At 39.0% G+C, this 21,552-nt stretch overlaps 2 protein-coding genes across 14 annotated transcripts in view; one reads left to right on the forward strand and one right to left on the reverse strand.

Moving 5' to 3' along the window:
• LOC122981168 (hemicentin-1-like) overlaps positions 1-21,552 on the reverse strand; it is a 738,767-nt gene that overhangs the window by 377,232 nt on the left and 339,983 nt on the right. The gene's annotated exons all lie outside the window — the stretch shown is intronic.
• LOC122981166 (dedicator of cytokinesis protein 3-like) overlaps positions 1-21,552 on the forward strand; it is a 210,899-nt gene that overhangs the window by 88,539 nt on the left and 100,808 nt on the right. For 12 of the 13 annotated variants that reach the window (XM_044349757.1, XM_044349756.1, XM_044349755.1 and 9 more), the window contains exon 5: positions 14,876-14,931. In XM_044349757.1, the coding sequence (XP_044205692.1) occupies positions 14,876-14,931 (56 nt within the window). Of the gene's footprint in view, positions 1-37; positions 390-14,875; positions 14,932-21,552 lie in introns of those variants that run through there. The other variant, XM_044349763.1, reaches the window with a different exon arrangement.

A 21,552-nucleotide genomic window follows, 5' to 3' on the forward strand; every position in this document is an offset into this window, starting at 1 on the left:
GCGTGTGCATGCATGCATGTGCGTGTGTGCGTGTGTGTGCGTGTGTGTAACAGCTTCTCTCGTGTCACTGATGCACCTCACAGCAGGGCAGTGAAGGGCGTTTGTGTGTGAGGTGACTGCTGATCTACTCTGCCAAAGTGAATACACAACTGCCCTGAGCCAGGTGTAAACACACACACACACACACACACACAGACACACACACACACACACACACACACACACACACACACACACACACACACACAGCGGGAACTATAGTCTTTGTTTCCCCACTGACATTCTGCCTAAATGCCATGTATGTGTCTGTGCATGTGTGTGTGCTTGGCTCTGTTCAGTGGAAGCAACTTCCTGTCCAGTCACCTTCCAGCAGAGATTTGACCAATCAGGTAGAGTGTCGGACAGAGAACACACACACACACGCACACACACACACACACACACACACACACACACACACACACACACACACACACACACACACACACACACACACACAATCAGTGGGGCCATTGGGACTGGGCTTGCTGTGCATTAGTCACGGTCATCAGTCCATTTAAACATGGATCAGCACAGTTTGGCTCTCTGCTCTCATATTCTGCTCATCTGCTGGTCTCTGCAAAGACCCCAAATAATGATATCAACATCAACTCTACACACTGTACACACCAGACATTTAGTAAAACACAAGCCATCATTACTTTTCATTTAATAAATAAGATTTATGTCCAAATCAGGATTTTTAGACTTAATGTATTGCATTTAGACATTGAATATGAGCTTAAATATTTAGATTACATGATGTTTTTTTAAGCTCTGTCATGTTTACTAAGCACAACTAATGATTATTAAAGCAAAATCATTCATAATCTTAATTCAAGTCCAATAATGTACATAAACTTGTGTGGATGAGCTCGAGAGCTGGCCTGGTTTCTCAGCATGGACTGGCAGACGTTACAGAGGGACGCCGTCTGTCTGTGTGTCAGATACAATATAAACGTATGCAAATATGGTTTTACAGTTTTTAAGATGTTTAGCTGATATTTTAGCTGCGTATATACTCAGCTTTCAAGACAGACATTAAAAATTCCAGTCAGTTTTAGAAAAAATATATCATCCAGTCATATTGCAGGAAACTCACATGTAAAACCAGAACAGGTTTTGCACTTATTTGTAGTTCAGATAACTAGATTATTAGATAAAACATAATCACTTATGTGCCGTCTTCATATTTACAGAGCATCAGAGGTCAGAAAGTAGAGGTCAAAAGTTAACTGTGACATATGCTAGAAACAGGTGTCACTTTGTGTATCTTTGTGTGTGTGTGTGTGTGTGTGTGGTCTCTGCTTTCAACATTTGCCTGCTGTGCATTTAGCTGATACTACGTTCTCTTTTAGCAACATTAAATAAACAACATTACAAGCACTAAACACCAGTCAAAGTTATCGACCCCTGAAAATTCTCCTGTATCACACGTTGGACGTCTGAAAGCAAACTGTTGAAAAGGAAAAAAATGACAGAGATAGAAAGGAGATATATTGGTGTCTGTCTGTTTGGTTTTTCTGGGTTTTATCACACTGGGATGTCGAGCTCCTCACCGCAGTCAAACAGCAGGCGTAAAAGGCTTCTCTCTGCAGGGAGCGGTGTGGAGATTACACCTGGCGTAATACAAATACGGTCAAGACAGCTCGGACACCGTCTGGCTCTGTGAGCTGCTACTGTAGGTTGACTGTGTGTTTGTATGTCATTTAGAAAGGAATAGGACATCTGTTCAAACTCAGAGGTGGTGACTCACACTTATTTGATTTCTTTTTAGCCAGGTGAGAAGAGTAATATTCAAACTGAACAGAAGAAGAAACAAAAGATGGAAGACTGTTTACATACAATACATGGAAATGCTATATAAGCTAAGAAGACTGTGATGTCTAAAACAACATTTTAACACTCTTCAGAGAGCTGTAGTTCAGTTTGTTCTGAGTGAGAAACTATGAGAAACAACCAGAAAACACAATAATCTATGAGTATAAAAATGGAAAATGTTGACATTGCAGAGCCAGCCGTCGCTCTCTCAGAAAGATGAGCACAGTAAAATAATTTGATGGTGTAACACAATCTGGAATGATGCTCATATTCAGCATGAGTCATGATAAATGTCACATTGGAGTGATATAAGATGTTTGAGTCATTCCCCTTATGTGTAATTGAACGAAACTCCAAACAAGCACCACAAAATAATATGTGTTAATGTCCAAGTGTCAGCGCCCTCCAGCAGCCGTAGTAATTATGACGGGAACAAAGAATGAAATCAGGTGACGTTACTATAGAGACACAAAAGCTGTGTCTCAAATCACATACTTCTGTTAGTACACTTTCATGTAGTACACTGTGTACAATATGTACTTACTAGGATAGTGCGCAAATTTCTACAGGGTAGCGTTGTCTCAAATCAAACACAGCCGAAATGACGACCACAAATTAGCATTAGCTAGAGTTAGCATTCGCATTATTGTTCGCGCTACCAAATCAACAGACTGCTAAATTAACCCAAAAAACATACTGATGGCTTATATCCAACAACAGTATAGTGGTGCTTAGTGCTAAAAGACACATGTATAACTTACATTTGTATAATGTGGTGATGTTCACCATAGTTACAACGTATCCGGCTGCCATTTCCAGTTTGAAAAGTGGTCCCTCCCTTTCCGCTATGTAGCCAAGATGGCGACCATTGAGGGCGAGAAGTGTCCATAGTTCCACACTCAACTTTTTGACCGTTTTGATTGCATCTTCTGGGTACTCACAGTGCACTTTATTTCCCATACCTCTCAGTGTGAACGCACTTATGCACTCAAAATGTTAAGGGTAAGTACAGAAGTACACGATTTGAGACACAGCAAAAGTCTGCGTAGGGAGGAGGCAGTTTATTTTTGAGGGTTTTGGAGGCAAAAAACCATAAAAAATGATGTCGACCTGCTGACAAATGATGTCATCCTGCTGACTGGGGACGTCAGATCAGAAAACACTTCTGTGTTTTGTTCTGGAGTAGAGCTGCAACTAATGATGACACATAAAAACAGAAAAAACAACACTGAAGAAGCTGGGACCAGAGAATTTTGACATTTCTTGGAAAAAAAAGAGAAGATAATTCTGGCACTGTAAATAGCTTGGCTGAGACATTATTGAGATAACAATAATTGAGATGAGATTTTATAATTGAGATAACAAGTTACGATGGAGGTGAAACTGTGTCCTGACTGGTATTTAGGGAGACGTTTCAGTGAAAACTCAAAGGCTCAAACTGTAACCAAAATATGCTGAAACCAGCAGGAGAGACACAGGTACAAAACCAATGTTTTTTTATTGTTGTGGAGAGCATGTGCATCTTTTGGACAATGCTGTCAGTTCGTATCACTATGAAATATGACTCGATGTGAACAGTCATCCAAAAATATCAGAAATGAGCAGCAGTTTGGAATTTAGCTGGAAGACCTGCAGGCTGAAAGAAGCCTTAAATACCTTAAATAAAGAGTTAGAGAGAGAGAAAGACATGTTAAAACTGAAAAGGAGAACAGAGTATGAAGACATTGGTGCCTTCATGAAGCTAATAGCACAATCTCACTGCAGTAGAAATGTCTCCCTCTCAGACTATTAAGAAAGACGCTTATTGTTGAAGAATCAAACAACAACAAAGGAGAGAAAGTTCTGCAGTTGTGATGTAATCACTGTTATTTTATCATCCCAGCCAAGTCAGAACCGCTGTGTGAAATTATAGACCGGAGTACATTATAATGCTACATGGAGCTGTATGTGGGAATTACACAACTCCCTTTTCATGCTTCCAACAAGGACAATGAACAGGACAGAATACAACAGAAGAGCTCAGAAGAAGAATAGAAGAGTAGAATCGACGGGAGGGTTAAGGTTGGTAGAGGAAGATACATTTCTTTAAGGACAATAGAAGGACAAAACTGCTCTTTTCCTGTTGTCTACATGTCAGAACTGCTGAGAAAACAATGAATGATGGTTTTTCACAAGCTCATCAGCAGGTGTGATGAAGAATGGAACAAAAGAGAGTATAATTACTGTGCAGCAGTAAAAACTGGAGCAGGAGACTCGAAGAGACACAATGTACTATACGACAGTGATGAAAAACACAGGAGGAATGGACATAAATAGGAACTACACTCAAAAAACATTTTAATAGTGAACTTCTAATTATCACTTGACTTAGAATAAAACAATACTAATAATTTTGTTTACAGTTAAACACATATGTGCCGATACTTTTGAAAAAAAAAACAGGCTCAATGCGCCACCTAAAGGATGAAACAAGTACTTTGAATTTCTTGTGTCTATAATAAGACACATCATCAGTGAAAAATTATGATACACTCAGTACTGTATAAAAGCAGACTGGTGAATGTTTGGCCAATCACAAACAAGATCGTTTCAATCAAATGTCTCATTGAGAGGATCAGACTTTAACCAGGAGAGTTGATGTGGGAGTTATAGCTTATAATAACTGCTGTTCTCTGATCATTATTTATCTGTATTGATGGTTGGAGACCTCTGTTTCAAAGCTCATTTAGCCTGCTTTAGCTTCTAGCTGTAACATAGTTGGTAAAGTTAGCAAGCCTTCACGGACGCTGTTGGACATGAACACCTTCTTTGGCAGTAAACACAACATATGGGCCCACCTGTAACTGTGCTGTATTCAGAGCTTAAAAAGATATTGCAGGCTGACCAACAGTAACGTTAACATAATCAACAGCAGGACTATGACTACGTACTGGCACTTCCCAACTGGGAGAGCCTCTGGAAGTAGAGCCGCTAGTAGAGCTACGACACAGGTACAGAAACTGTCAAAATGGATGTAAATGTGCCTCTAGTGACCAGTATTGTGTCAAACACTGTTTTCCTGTTAATATGTGTTTCCCCCTCTAATGTCTAACCCTGACCAGTTATCTCTGCAACGCCTAACCATAACCTAATGTTAACCCAAACCCCAACCAGGGAGAAAGGCACTGCTGGAAATATCATTTTGACAGGAGGTAAACTCTATTTGAAGGGGGACACACTTTGACACAAGACCAGCACCGTGGCGTTATCCATGCTTGTCCCCCGTGTCTCCACAGACCCATACAGTTGTTTGCCTCCCATTTCACTCTTGCATGTTTTGATTTACTGGGAGGGCCTGACCTTTGAAAACAGATTGATCTGAAAAAGGAGGATAGGACTGAGAGTGATATATTAGTCATGAAAAAACATTTACTCTGTAGCACTTAGCACGCCGACCTCTATGTGTGTTCACAACTGATGAGCCGGGAGATCTACAGTATTTCACCCACTGATGCTAAGTGGTCAAGTTAAGATGAGTTTGCTAAATGAGCCAAAAAATGGTGAAGCAACACATTAAGCACAACGCAGGCTTCTAATGATGTAAACTTCGACTTGAACTTTTGTGCAGTGTTTGATTGCAGCGTGCTCAACTGATTTTGATCAAAGTACATAAGTGTTTTCTTGGTTTTATTTCTCTTCCGTGACTAAGAGGACACCGCTCACTGTCTTTATAAGCAGAGATCAGCAAGGACTCTCTCTCTCTTAATGCTGTACTGTAACCTTTTGTTCCTTTCACAGCCAATAACCTGCTACTGAACTAAAACAGTGTTTTTAATTCCATCAGCCTCAGTTCCCTACCTCTCACAAGATGATATGCAAACCCTTTCAAAGCATCCCGTATGTAGAGACTTAAGTATTTGAGTTCATTTCAAGCACCATGGGTTCTTAAAGCCAGTTCTACCTGTCTGATTTAAGATCGGACATAAACACTGTGAGTAAATGTACTGTGACTGATCTGGAATATTTGAGCTGTTCTTCAGCGTCGTGGTTTACTGAAGCCACTGTGTCAAATTAAGGAAAGCATTTACGTCAAATCTGTCCCTGTTCTGAAACTGAAACCGTCTTTTTTTAGACATAATCTTGTGGAGATTTGATGTGATTCGGCTGCTTGGTGAAAGCCAGATTTCAGTGAAATGACCCACAGTCCTCAGATTTGTTTGACTTGACTGTCTATTACACATTTACAGTTAGACTCATACTGTCGACACCATTTTTCAGATCATATGCGTTTTTGTGCAATCTTACATAACTTTTGCACATTCAGGACCACTTGGGGAAGGTGACAAACGTCGTGGCCTCTGGATTCTAACTCCGCTCTTCTTTGTGTCTCATAATATGTTATTTTTAGCATTTATAGTTTTTATTCCAAACTTATTTAAAATGATCAGACCCAAATCAATCTTCACCTCCACCTCAACAGCTCTTTGGCAACAGCTTGTGTTTGACAAATTCCATGTTTGAAGTTATAATGAAATGAAAAAGTGTTTTCAATAATCACTGTTCAGTTAATCTTCCAACAACTATAGTAACACCCACTTTCCTCAATTTGCAAGTCAGAACTGGCCACAAAATAGCTTTTTGCTCAGATTTGGAAGAGACGATATTTCAGCATCTTTTTTTAGTAATGTCTGTGTCCAAAATCACAAAGTGAAATAATTTATCACCGGGGGCGTTTTCACCTACATTCAGCAGCAAGGTTACGAAAAGTATCAAATATTTAATAGTCTAGCAAAGCAAAAGCACAGCGGAGAGGCAGAGAGAAAAAAGCAAACATCAGCAAGTCATCAGAGAGTCTGCTGCTGATACGATGAAGCAGACTGCAGCTTCGTGAACTTTCTCCATCAAATTAATTTCAGTTTTCTGACGATTCACAGCTTATTTAAGGGCCTGAAGCATCTCAGTGTTTCCCTGTGGTGGGTCAACTTGAGTTAAGCAGCTCATCTTATTAGAACCCTTTAACAACAGTTTGATTAGTTTAGTATCTTTTGGGGAATTTATTGTCTTATCATGTTTTTTCAAAAGTTTTATTTGTCCTGATAAGAATAAATATGACAGTGCAGCAAATGGTTTCTTCCAGGATCAAGGTGCCTTCCCTGTATAATAAAAAAACACAAATAGAAAGAAGAAAGCTCTCCAAAGAAAGAGAGATCTGGAGTGAACAAAAATAAAATGTTTTTTCTAAAAATCACACTCAGTGGACAAAGAAGCTCTTTGGAGTCAAAAGCCACGATGACTGCAAATCACAGGAAAAAATCCAGTCACTCTGAGTCCTGAGTATAATAATAAAAAGCATTTTATATCAACATCAATGTGTTTCAGCTGGAGATGGAATACAATACAAGCAAGTAAGAAGCACAAGACATTATATGATAGGGATGTGCAGAGGGCTCAGTATATGTATTTGTATCTGTATTTGTTGAGGCAGCAAAATTATTGCTCCCGACTCCGGGAGTGATGTCCAAATTAGGAAATGTGCGTCATGTAGCAGGTGGATGTGACTCCCCTCGTTGAGACCTGCTGATAGACATAACAGCGGAGCAGAGGAGAGACACTGAGATAGTGATGTAATCTGACGTGTTCGCTGGTATTTAACATGTTTTTTTTTCCTTCCCGAAAACAAATAATTTTTAAAAATATTTTTATGAAACAAATATTCATAAAAAAAAAACACTATTTGTGCTTTGCCGAATAACGTATTTGTATTCGGGCACACCCCTATTACATGAACGAGTTACAGGTGTGTGGATAGAAGGACCTGTGAACATCTAATGTGTCTGTCTTTACAGTGAAATGTATATGAATCAAATCATAACTGCTCAGAAAGGCTATAAAACAAATACAAAAGTAGTTTTTCATAAAAGCTGTTGAAGTTTGATTTTTGTTTTCATTTGATTTTTATATACAGTATGTGAGATGTTGATAAAAACATACTGAATACTTGTAGTCTGTGTGGTATGAAAGTGTTTAAACATACAGTGGGTTAACTTGATGTGAGTCGCTCTCGTTCAGCAGCGTTTTGAGCAGAAACGATGAATCTAGATATGGAGACTGTTTTGTGATGAAGGTTAGAGGAGTCAGACCGGCCATTAAAACAGATGGACTGACTGTTGCAGATGGCGAGATGTTGAATAATTTACGGCAGCAGTGAAAAGGAACACCCACATTAAACTTTAGAGACAGAGCTGCTGTCTGCTTCTTGTCTCTCTAACAGAGACAAAAGCAGCGTGATGGACTCTAGTCTCTGCTGTAACTGATCTCATGTGGAGTTCATATTAGTTGAGAAAATGGAGAAACAGCTGGAATCTCTGTACTGTTTGCTCCATCTACAGAGCTACACATACTACATACATACTGTCATGTTAAATTCAAAAATTAAAAATGCATTTCTCATGTTCTGTGTTATATTATGCGAGTCAGATGCATATTGCAGTCAGTGGACATTAAACAGAGTACATTACATTAATAATTTAAACAAACATATGGTAGCAATGCATTATTTTCTCCTTCCTTAGTATGAGGAACTAAAGGAATATATATATAATGCTGGCAGAGACTGCCTTCAAAAGACAAACAGCAGGGTCTGTTGTTTAAATAAATGCCCCAAAATGACAGATGTTTATATCCAAGTGACTGAAGCTCCTGAGGGATCGTAGAAATCATGACGGGAGCAAAGGAGGAAATCAGGTATCAACAAAGTCCACATAGTAAGTAGGTCAAGGTGTACAGTAGGGGTGTGCCCGAATACAAATACGTTATCCGGCAAAGCACAAATAGTGGGTTGTTTTTATCAATATTTGTCTCATACAAATATTTTAAAAATTATTTGTTTTCAGGAAGAAAAAAAAAAGGTCGGTTACATCACTATCTCAGTGTCTCTCCTCTGCTCCGCTGTGACGTCTATCAGCAGGTCTCAGTGAGGGGAGTCACATCCACCTGCTACATGACGCACATTTCATTAATTTGGACATCACTCCCAGAGTTGGGGGTGTTCCCCAGAGATAAAGCTGAACTACTGACACAAATGAAGTGCTCCCAAGGGAACACTTCATGAACACTTATTGTATTTTCTAAAACTAAAAGCGTAATAAAAGCAAACACAGGATTTTTAAACCTCTTCCCACTTTTATTCGAATACAAATACAAATAATTTTGCTGCCTCAACAATTACAGATACAAATACAAATACTGGGCTCTCTGCACATCCCTAGTGGACAGACGAGTCAACAAATACTTTCCAACCACGAGTCAACGTTGTGTGTTAAAAACCATTCACTCTCTAACTTTAACCATGTGGTTGTTATTGTAACCATGACAATGAAGGTCCACTAACTTTAACAAAGTATTTATTTTACCCCAAACCATGATGCTAAGCCTGACCAAATGTTTTTTTTTGTAATGGTTGTCCTGCTGATCTGAAAACACTTCTGTGTGTCGTTCAGGAGTGAAAGGACCAGCAGTGTGTTTTGCGGTTTAATTTAGAGGACCGTTTGTGTTGATGTGAACATGTCAAACTTTATCACGAAACCTCTCTTGAGTTTGATGTCCCTAATTTAAATGATCAGAGACGCGGAGGCTCTCACGCAAGGCTAAATCATAAACAACTAACAATCCATGAAATGAACTGTGTCACATCCAGAGAACACCTGAGCACTTGAACAGTCCTGGATATGAGAGCCCTCAGCGTTCTCTTCACACCGTTTGACATTGGATGATATATTAGTGTATAAAACAAATGTTGCTTTCATAAAACAGATGCACATTTGTACACAATCACACACTCTATGAACAATAGAGCCTGTTGGACACCGCAGTGCTTTGGGGTATTTAGGTGGATAATAAACCATTATTTGGATTTGCTTGGATTTGTCTTCTGGACAACTGTAGGAAACAAACAATTGGATGTTATGTGTCTTTGATAAACAGTAAACATCTGTTATAGATGGAAAGGAAGGGAGATGGGTATGTAATTATGTGTCTGTGTATTATAATCATCTGTCTGCCCCCTCTATCAGTTTTTTTATCTCCACTATACATGTTTCTGTCTCTAATAATCAGTGTTTAAGCTCAGTTTATCTTGTTTCTTTGTTTCCTTTGACTGTTTGTTGAGATACATCATATCTCAGACTCATCTCAGGCCCTGGAAGGCACTTAAAACAGGTCAAAACAAGGTGACAGACAGTATTTGCAGCTGACTGATCCAGAGGGAAGCTGTATTATTTGTGGGTGGATGACATTTTTACCGCTGCTAACGCAGCAGCCTCTTTTCTTTTCTTTCCATCCCTCTCTTGTTCACTCGTCTTTGTGCCTCTTGTTTCCTTTGTTAAGATTTTGTCTTTTTCTGTCTCTGTCTAGTTTATTTTCATCTCTTCGTGTCTCCCTCTTTTCTCCCTTTTTCTGTAACAAGCTGACCTTTTTAAGTGAACCAGTGCTTCAACACCATCAGCTAAATTGGGAACAACACAACACTCTGATGACCTCCCGCCCGTCACACACACACACACACACACACACACACACACACACACACACACATGGTTTGAGCCAGGTAGCATCAGAGAAGAGCCTGGGGTGTTCTGAATGCACTGACCTGTTAACAACCATCCATTGTCATAGTTAACTAAGCAGAGAGACAGGAACAAGATGTACTGCTTATGTGTGTGTGTGTGTGTGTGTGTGTGTGTGTGTGTGTGTGTGTGTGTGTGTGTGTGTGTGTCCATGCACATGCTTGTTTCATACAACCTGGGTTATATCTGATGTCTTTATTGTCACATTAACGCTGCTCTGTGTTAACTCCAGGGTATCTGCAGGTCTTGAAAAGCCTTGAAAAGCATTGAATTTAGTTTTACTTTTGAATGTATTAAAAGGTCTTAAAGTAAATATCTCTCTTGCCAGCTGTACAATAGGCAGTAAGGTAACAAAATGCTTTGTGTCTGATCACTTTTGGGAGACATGCTACATCTAGAAACTACAAGTGAGACTGTTACCACAGTGGATTGATTTAGTCGGGACCATCGGACCTGCAGCAAACACCGTCGCTACTGCAGCTACAGTAGTGAGGAAGCTCATCGTCCCCCAACAGTCCCTTCTAGGGAAATAGGTTCATTCCTATGTTGTATCAAAATAGAAACTTTGAGTCTTGGAGCGTTGTTATATGGAACTTTCATGTCCTTCGAGCAATTAAAGCAAATATCAACTACCTGACAACATTTTTCTAAGTATTTATTGTAGAAATTTTAGGGGTTAACCTTCAAGGACAGTGGAAACTACCTAAGATGTCACTCACTGAACTTCTTTTCCATGACGGTCAACCAGTTGTTAGAACCATCTGTAAGGTTTATGAAGCCCTGTTACCTTCTCTGAACCGGAAAGATCTAGACTTAGGTTGGACAGGGGTTTAGATATCGAGACTGTTTGAGAACTGTGGAGGGCTTTATGTTGCAATGGTGCTACATGCACACTAAATTCAAGTTATAGGTTATTTCAGTTCAGTTTTTTACATCAGATTTATCTCACCCACTCCAAGCTACATGGGTTTAACTCCAGTCTCTCACCCCTTTGTTTTAGATGTGGTCTAGTAGACGACACTTCCCTTCATCCCTCTTGGCAGTGCAGTAAACTACAAGGTCTTTGGCAGGAGATCTGTGATGCTTTATCCACAATTCATGGAGTTACTTTGCCATGGATCCTGAGATATGTCTTTTGGGCGACCTCTCAAATTCTAATCTTACACATCGTCATTCCATCAAGCTTATAGAAATCCTACTTGCCAAGAAATATGTTGCAATGAAATTCAGTCAGAAGTCCCATTGCCAGCTGGATAGTTGCTCTCACAAGCCAACAGTTGCATAACTCTGGAAAAGATAACCTACTCATTAAGGAATGAGATCTTTTTTTTCTTATAAAATATGGTATATAACATTTTATCAACTGAATGATCGCCTGTGTGTTCTCTCTATTCTCACCACACTAGTGTTGTGTAAGAATATTCTGCTGTGGCTTAAGTTAACTTATCTACTTATGTTTTTCTTTCTCTCTATTGTTTTACATACCCTTAGTAGTTACATTTTTTTTATCTTAATCGTTAAGTCTTAATTTATTTAATTGTCTGTTCATTTATTTTTGAAACGTCTGTAATGTACAGCGAGCGTGTTTGTAGTGTCATTGTGTAGCTGTATGGTTTGTACACTATTTGAAAAACAGAAATAAAATACTTAAAAAAAAGAGAGAAAACATCAAAGAAGAAAACTATGATGCAAATGAACTAAACTCTGCTGACTTTCATAATAGTAAAAATTGGGCTAAAATCTTATAAACCAAACTTTTCCACAGTGGAGAACAGCCTCTTTAAACACACTGAGAGTCATCAGTTATCACAGATGTATTCAAACCTTTTACTTTGGCCCAAATCCAAAATATTACTAAGTTAAAGTGCAGAAATATTAATGAATTAATGAAGCAAAACGTTTCAAAACTAAAGGTATTCATTATGCAGAAAGAAAGTCTCCTGTGAGACTCACATTATTGTGTATTATTAGATTATTGTTACTGCTTCATTAATGTGTAAGTAGCACTTTACTGGTGCAGTTGGTTCAGGTGGTTGCACTACTTTATATACTGTCTGGTGGGTTAATCTATAATAATCATTATTCATCATCATCACCATTATTATTATTATTATTATTATTATTACAAACATAATTGGCTAAGTAACCACTAAGCTGCTATCAAATAATTGTAGTGGAGTAAAAAACTCCAATATATTCATTATATTCCACCACCGTGCCCAATCTGTATGTATTTGGACGTCCTTGGGGGCTCATGCTTTAAAACATTAGAATGGTCAAAAAGGTTAAATGAATATGTTAAAACTAACATCAGATGACAGAACAGTAGAGTATCCTCAGCGTTTTAAAGAGACAGCACAGTTATGAGGCCAGTACGACTATGAAGAGAACAGTTCTGTATGTGTTTATGGCTCTGGGCAGACAGGTAATTGAGCGAGCTCTCTGAAGGCAGGGCCGCCACCTCTGAACCACTGCTGTCAAATGCATGGCTAACCACAGCTACTCTATTTCTCCTTAGTGCTATTGTTCTCATTTCTTCCTCTCTCTCTCTCTCTCTCTCTCTCTCTCCAACACCCTCTTTGTCTCTTCCAAAAATACATTCACACTATAACAGTAGAAAGTGCTCTCCTGTGTTTTATTATGCAATGTTTGACCCTAAAAGGTCGTTTGACAGGCGTAGCGGAATACATATCTGTCGACAGGAGAAGCAGCTGATCTGTTACCCAGAAGACAGTTGGGTTATTATGTATGATGGCTCAGGATGGCTTTCCTTACTAACCGCCGGAGGCTGCAAGTACAGATAGGACATACATTCACACACAGACATGTAGGCACCAAAGCTAATACTGTACATACATTCTCTGCATCAGCATGCAGGCCGGCCGACAAGTGAAGGAGCACATTAATAGGACACACACACACATAAAAGCATGTACAGTATGTTTTCATACATGAACAAACAACCAGCGGGCACAAATAGACAGGCACACGTCCAAAATAGACTCCCTCCCTCCTCCCTGCCTCCACTCTTCTTCTCCTCACTGAAACATGTAGTAGAATATGAATAAAATCCCTCCGGTGTGAAGGTTTCCCTCAGCAGACCGCTGCAGCACCAGCTCCACTTTGTTCATTCAACTCATCTTTTCGTATCTTTCAGGCGTAATTTCCATAAAAACTTTCCCCCAGTCACTTGAGATCCAAAGATTTTATGACACAAAATGCCTAATTACTTCCACAGCGTACAGCAGCATGTATAGTGTATAAAGATAAAGTAGGAACAGCTAGAACAAATACTTTTCATTTCAGATATCCAGCACAGCAAGAAGTGATGCTTACTTTTACTCTTGAATAGTGAGAGTGGTCACAGATCCACTGACACACTCTGTGCCTCACATACAACAGTGTATGTTTGAAAAATGAGCTAATTTGAAAGAAATGTAGCTGAGAAATTTTGTTGAAATTCTGCAAACAAATACTAAATACTGTCTCTGAGGAGAAAATGCTAACGAGAAACAAAGCAGCTCCATCTAATGACTCATCCACTCACAGTAAAATGATCTCGAACAGGCATTGTACTAAAAATGACACATATGAACTGAGCGGTAACATAGTGTAAAACAAATAATGGTGCATTTATAGTAAAGTTATAATAGTGAAGCTGAAACTTTGTAGTAAATGTCTGTTTTGCAGCAGTATCGTTGATTGATGACATAAAATAATGGTGGATTAGTTTATACTCAGTTTTTAGTGACTCCTGAATGAAAATTAGTTATATCAAACTATATGAAGTCTTGTGGATTGTCACTTTAAATACTTGCTTTTAAAGTACTTGAATGACAGTAAAAGTTAACCAGAAGGTGACATTTCTATGTGACTGGTTACTGTATGTACAGGCGCTCCAGTCATACAAATGAAGCAACCTGTCCAGCATGCTAGCAGCTCCCATTATAACCTTCACGGTATCTTACATGAATTATTGAACAGTGCACCTCTGAGACACAGGGCATGTGTTGTAGCGCTGCAGTTACAGAGCAGGTAGTCTTCATACTCTACATACATTCTGCTTGTTCTGTCAGCTGGTGTTACAGGTTAGGATGCAGTGGAGGGTGAACAACGTTTACACTCACTGTGCAGTGAATTAAATCTATTGGCAACAAATATTGGAACAATTGCCATTAAATGTGAGATTTATAGTTTCCAGAAGATGAATCTTAATGTGTTGTGATCCACTGACTTTTCCTCTGTTATGAACAGGTTAAAACACTGTCTGTCATCCTGGAGCCTTATTCAATGAAACATTTGTGGTGCATGTGGCTTTATACAGTATATCCTCATTAGTGTAGTTATACAAAGGACAGTTTTATCCTTTAATTATCTGTCTCAACTGTCATTTCCTGTCTCTGTCTCTCCAGGGGGTTTTCCCAGCCAGCTACATTCACTTGAAGAAAGCTGTCGTCACCAACCGAGGGTAAGTTACCAACTTCTAAGACTACAACAAGCTCTGTCTACATAACTTCTGGGGACTGAATTTAGATTAATATAACACATACATTTATTGCAACATTATAAACACAGCTGCTCTCCTTCTTTTTGGGGGGGGGGGGGCACAGCAATGATTCACATAATGGCAACACAGTTATTACAATAACATCCTCTTATTGTCTCCTTACCTACCCAAACATTTATCTCTCCACCATCTTTCTCTCTTCACCTTTGTCTTTTTTCATCCTCTCTTCTTTCCTTTTATATAATATAATTTTCTGTCATAACTGCATGTGTCACACAGATGTCAGTATTGCCTGTTTTAAATCAAGATGAAGTGATTGTAGGTGAGCAGCCATAAGTTCACTTTTTAAGAGACAGAGAGAAGACGTGATATATTTAATCAGTTCTATGTGATAGAATGAACAGAGTAAACAACAGAAAGACAGAGGAGTATGAAAGAGGGGTTGGACATTAAACTGAGCAGTAATATGATGAAGTATAAATAACTTTTCCAGTGTCTGGATACAATCTGTTTCAGACTAAATTCAATGCACTGCTTGTAGATTCCTTGTGTGAAGGTCGTGGCTTATTGGGACATTACATCCAATCTAAAAAAGTTAACTAAGCAGCACGATATTATCGGCACGTCATCGGTATCGGCCGATAAAAGCTCTAAAATGAAATATCGGCATCAGCGAATTCTGCCGATTATGAGAGGCCGATATGTCGCCTTCCCCTCCACCGCCTGACTGTTTCACCCTGACGGTCCCGGTGGTCCCACTTCACTCAGCTGCCCGTCAGACCCGCTGCTTCTTCCCACTTTAACCTGAATAACAAACCGGGGCTCGGTGCTCCGGTTGGATCCACATGGAGAGCTGGGACTAATGTTAGCAGGGAGGCTAGCTGGCTGCGTCTCCCTCCGATTATGCTGCGGCTAACGCTCTGCTAGCCACCCAGCTGAAACACCTCAGCTGACAGGATGTATCGTACTGTTTGGAAAAAAAAATCCACCTTCTTTTTGGTTTATAACGGCGGTTGGCAACCAGCGTATTAGGTGCATTACCGCCACCTTCTGCTCCGGAGTGTGGGCCAGAGATTAAATCCTTCACATTAATCCTGTCTGTCTAATAAACTCAAAGAAAACTCTACTGCTGCTCCCACTTGGCAGGTTCATTAAAGTTTTAATGCTGAGCTCCTGAACTCCAGTCTTCCTAAGTTCTTCCTTCATATATTGTCTTTCTTGATCATAATTAGTACAATCTATGCTTGCATGCATAATAGTCTCCTCAGCCAGCTGGAAAAAAATACGTTTATATATCGACATCGGCAAACGGCCACAATGAGTTGGAAATATCTGCATATCGGATATCAGCAAAAAATCCAATATTGTGCATCCCTACTAAAAAGTATAGTCACACTTAAAAATATCTTAGAAATCTGAAGGTCATGTAACTAAACCTTGATGGACAACATGAGCAGCTTAACATTTGTCCAGTTGGTAGAACAGAGCTGAGAGAAAAGCTCATTATCTGCTGACTGTGGGAAAATGTTCTCCACTTATTATTTGAGTGCCGGTCCTGAATTCCAAGATGAATGAGCCCCTTCAGCTTGATACTTTTATCACATTATCACGCCGTCGTCTCTGTGTATTATTTCCTCAGAAACTGAAAGAGTCCAAATCACCTCCCAGGCCTCTGCAGCCTCCAAACACAACATCTCCCTGGTCGTTTTTCTCCAGTGTACTCTACTCTCAGCCGTGTCACACTGTGAAAAAGTGCCTTGTACAATAAAAGCAGTAAAGTACACTGTGTGAAAATTCAACATAGAGGAAATAGTCTATTTTTCCCCGATAGCAATATGTACAGTATATCAGTCACTGCAACACTGATTTGCTATATAAGCTTAAGTTGCTCTCATCTGTCTGGGATGATGCCACAGTTGAATGTACTTTATTTTCCACTGTGCTTGGAGGCCTTTTCTTCTTCTTGTAGCTAAAGATGTTTAAAGGGTAATTTAATGAAATCCTGTTTCCTGTTGGGATCAGTTGTTTTGAGACTATTCTCTCTAAATAAGGTATGAACCTCCTCATTGCTGATTCCCTTCCAAGTTCAAGGGTACATATTTTAATACATTTGCATAATTATTGGAAAAGGTTCATGTTTTTCTTTTTTATTATGTCAGATTATGGCGGGGTAATATATCAATATTGTATCAATATCATGATATGAGACTAGATATCATCTTAGCCTTTGGATATCGTGATATCGTGATGCATTACAGTTAAGTATTATTTTCCTTCACCCACTTAGTCATTACATCCACATTACTGATGATTATTTATCAAAAATCTCATTGTGTAAATATTTTGTGAAAGCACCAACAGTCATCTCTACAATATTGTAGCAACATTGATATCGAGGTATTTGGTCAGAAATATTGTGATATTGTGATATTGTTTGTCCATATCTTTCAGCTCTATTTGAGATTAATCAGAATTACATAGCATGTCTCCATTTGCACATGAGTTTTTTAATTAAAGGCCGGGAGAGTAAATTAATTGGAATTAGTGAATCCTTTACTGTTTTAAGTAGAGCTGCAGGGCAGAAGAAGAGGAGGAGTTTAGAGTGGAGAAAGTTGGAGATTTTACAGTCTCGTACAGGATATATGTGTGTGTTGTGTGTGTGTGTGTGTTAGAGAGAGAAAATGCGTTTACATGCACTTCAGTATCCAGGTAACTCAGAGAAACCAGGTTACGCAGGTAACTGGAGAGCATGTTTCCATGCAGCAGGTCCGTAATCTGATTTCTCCCTTAATGTTATTATTCTTATTGTAACAGTCGTAGTTATTGAACACTGACTGTGTGTGTCAGAGCCAGAGACTGTACAGTGTGAGGTCTTATTATTATTATAAGGTGGGAGCAGACTGACGGTGCAGCGAGCGGAGCTTTTCCTCACAGCGTGACGGCGTCTGAATTTGAATCTGAACAGTGAAGCGTTCAGCGGTATCAAACGACTTGTTAACACTTCTAAAGGCGACATCTTGTAAGTTTCGATCAGACTTTGGATGGAAGTTGATGTAATTTCAAGGATGTATCGTCATGTCACACCAGCTCTGCTGTCACTTTCCTGTCTGAAGTCTTTGACCTGCATGTGTGTCGATCAGAAACCTGAAATCAACTTTCTCTGGGAACCTGGTTTCTTACATCCATTACTTTGATTACACAAACCCAGTTTATCGATTACATCACAGTTACTTGAGAAGGCCATAACCTGGTTACATACTTATGTCATGTAAACACACTGAATACTTCATTTTCTTGTCTGTGGTTTCTCACTATTAACTTCAAATAAGGCTGTATCAGAGAGGAGACGGAGCTGAATTAAAGTTGATCCTTTGAACAAATAAATGATCTATTTGTGCTTTATTTATCAGCATATGGAGTTGGATGGTTTTATCTCTGACACCATGTTTGTGAGAGAGTTCGTATATGTATGTGAGTGAATAAAGTAGAGTTTTAGGATTTCAGGAAACATGATAATACTGTTTACCATGATAATATCGTTTACTGTGATATTTTTACCTTCGATAATTGAACCATGAAAATGTGATACCTGCACATTCCTACATGTGAACCATGTGCGAAATGAAATGAAATGAAATCTGTGAAACAGGTCAGTGGCACCGTTTGCAATCTGCATGTAAGCAGTGTTCACAAATCACCTTCATGAAACCGCTGATCTTCAGTCTACAGAGTTTTGTCGCACATCCTAACTGAGCTAATGTGGCTCTTTGGCAACATTCCCACTTGTTTGGAAAAATCTGATTCTTTTTATCCATCTCAGATCTCTTTTACCTAAGTCATGTCTTTCTACTTCATTAATATCCAGTGTAGCAGCTGAGCTACTCATCCATACATTTCCAGTTTCTGGTAATTGAATGAATGAATCACCGCTTGGTTTTTCGATATCAAGCGGTGAGTGTTTGGGTTCGTTTAAGGCCAGCTGTGAATGAACAGGGAGGTTGGAGTGTGTGTGGTTGATTAAGCCCGGGGCTGGAGACCAGTGAACCAGAACTAAAGTTGTATCCATGCTAGACAGATAACAGTTGCCTTTGTTCTAACATCAGACTCAGTGTCTCCATTGTTGATGTTCTCTTTCTCTAACTAGAGCAAACACATGACATGCTGAGACCTTTAATGAGCTTCGGTCCGGCCGCAGACACCGACTGATCCGAAATTTACATTCACTTCAACTCGTTCACTTTAAAGTGACGTTTGAATGAAAGATTGATGTGTGAATCATCTCATCACTAGTTCAGGAAGAAGAAATCTGATCTTATATACTGATCTAAACCAGGGAATGAATCACCTCCATAGATTTAGCTGTTCAGATCTGAATATTTGTACTAAACAGACACATCGTTTGAATCAGTATTTGAAGAAATATGTCACAAAATTCTGTCTGTAATGTACACTTATTGATAAAAGAAGAAGATGAAATCACATGACTGGATTTGTAGTGAAACAAAGTCAAAGTAGCCAAAAGACAGAATATAAAATACTTTTTAAGTTTTATGCACAGTTGGGGGGCTTTAAATATTTTCTGAACCAAGCAAACACAAACAGAATCCCTCCGAAATCTCTCTTCTACCCCTGAGAAAAGAGACAGGAAGTGTATTTAAGAATTAAAGATTTACACAGAGAATAACAGAAGAGGAGATAGAAATATGAAGACGGATACAAAAGTGGCTTGTGACTGATGGAGGACCGAAGTGGCAGCTTGGAGTTCAGAGAGCGATGAGAGAGGAGAGGCGTTTTATATACGCTGGGAGTAAATATGGACGCACATTTCCACACAAAAAGAAGAGAGAGGAGATGAAAGAGAAAACCGAGAGAGAAAAGGTAACAATAGCAGTATCAGAGGAGAGGGTTGATATAGATAAGAAAGAAGAAAGAGTGATGGAAATGTGCCAGAACGAGAAGAAAAGAGCGAGGCGGTGAAGTGAAAGAAGGAACAGAAGGAAGGAGGGGAAAAAGGAAGGAGAGATTAGATTAAATGAAAAGTAGAACAGAGGAGAAGAGGAGGAGAAGCGTCTGAGATACAAGTGTAACTAATGTGGGTGAAATCACCAGGCAGCCGCCAGCGACGGCTCAGCTGGGAGATCAGCTAATCTAGCACAATGGCTTTTATTAATTAATCAGTTATGAGACAGAGAGAAAGAGGAAAAACCAAGAGTCAAGGAGGGAAGAAGAGGAAGAATAAAGAAGTGTGTGTGAGACAGAGAGAGGTAGACTAATATTCCTGACTCCAGAGACGGAGACGCAGCTTTCACTTATTATTATGTATAAAGAGGATTTTTTGTTAAAGTTAATGAGATGAACTGAGGTTCTTTCTTAGTTTGGAAGCATGAGGAGGGTTTGTACCTAACTGTGGACGAGGTGTCTTTTTTACTTTTATGGATTATGAAGACACAGTGAAGTGAAAAATACTTTCTGCATCCTCATGTTCATTATTAACTTCTACATGCTGGATGTGTATCTTTTTTTTCTGTTCTCTTACAACCAAGTCTCACATCAAAATGGGTAATAGCTGCGTTGGTCCACAGCGCAAAATGTAGTATATCAGCTCTAAAATTGTGAGATACCTATGTTTTGGGGGGTTTTTGGCCTCTTCTTTTCTATTGGCCTGTGTTTATGTCACATGACTGTCAAGTTTTTGTCTGTGAAAACATAAAAATGCAATATTTTAAGGTAGTTGCAGCATTAAAATGTGTTTTAATAAAATTTCTAGCGAGAAATGTGCATTTAATTTTCATAATCTTTGTAGTTACATGTATTTTGAATCATTGTCTTTGTGCAGTTATCTGAGCTGTTTTGTTATTTGTGTTGTTTTATGTAACTTTCTGATGATGTTCTTTCAATAAAAAATAGATTTTAGAGCGACTACGGGAAGAATTGAATTCGAAATCCAGAATTTGAAGCTTTACGATTGGCTCCTCACTGTCACCATGTTAAGGTTTTCTTTTAATGATATCTTTAACATTTGTCAACACAAAAACACAAAAGTTTCCTTGATAACTCAACAATCTGATTGAAGGTTAATGTTAAGGTCATCAGTTTATCCATCAAGCCATCAATTATTTCTCCTTTGATACTGAGAAACAAAGTGTTTTTTGTCAGGTTTTGATAGCTGAAGGCTAATGAGGAGCGTTGTGTTGTGGGCTGACTTGGTGCGATCGACTCCTGTTTTAGTTATCTTGTCTGAACTAAAGACGCTCTAATTTCTGTTTCACTGTGACTTTGAACACCTCACTAGAAAAAAGCTATTCTTAAAGAGCAATTCTACATATAGTAAAAAACAATCAAACACTTGTTGGAGTTAATGAGTGTTGTTTTATCCAACTTAACCTGAACGCTACGTGATAGTTTCAGGAGTTTATTGTTGGTCGGTGTGAACATTTTTTCTGCTGTTACACATCACATCACTGGATTCTCTTTGGTTAATAAGGATATGATGGGTAGATGTCAACGTGCTGTTATACCTCTGTGGTGAACTCACTTTAATTCACCATTACTGAAGTCTAACTGTATATAACACAACACAAT

The sequence above is a fragment of the Thunnus albacares genome, chromosome 4 (assembly GCF_914725855.1).
Source record: "Thunnus albacares chromosome 4, fThuAlb1.1, whole genome shotgun sequence".
NCBI lineage: Eukaryota > Metazoa > Chordata > Actinopteri > Scombriformes > Scombridae > Thunnus > Thunnus albacares.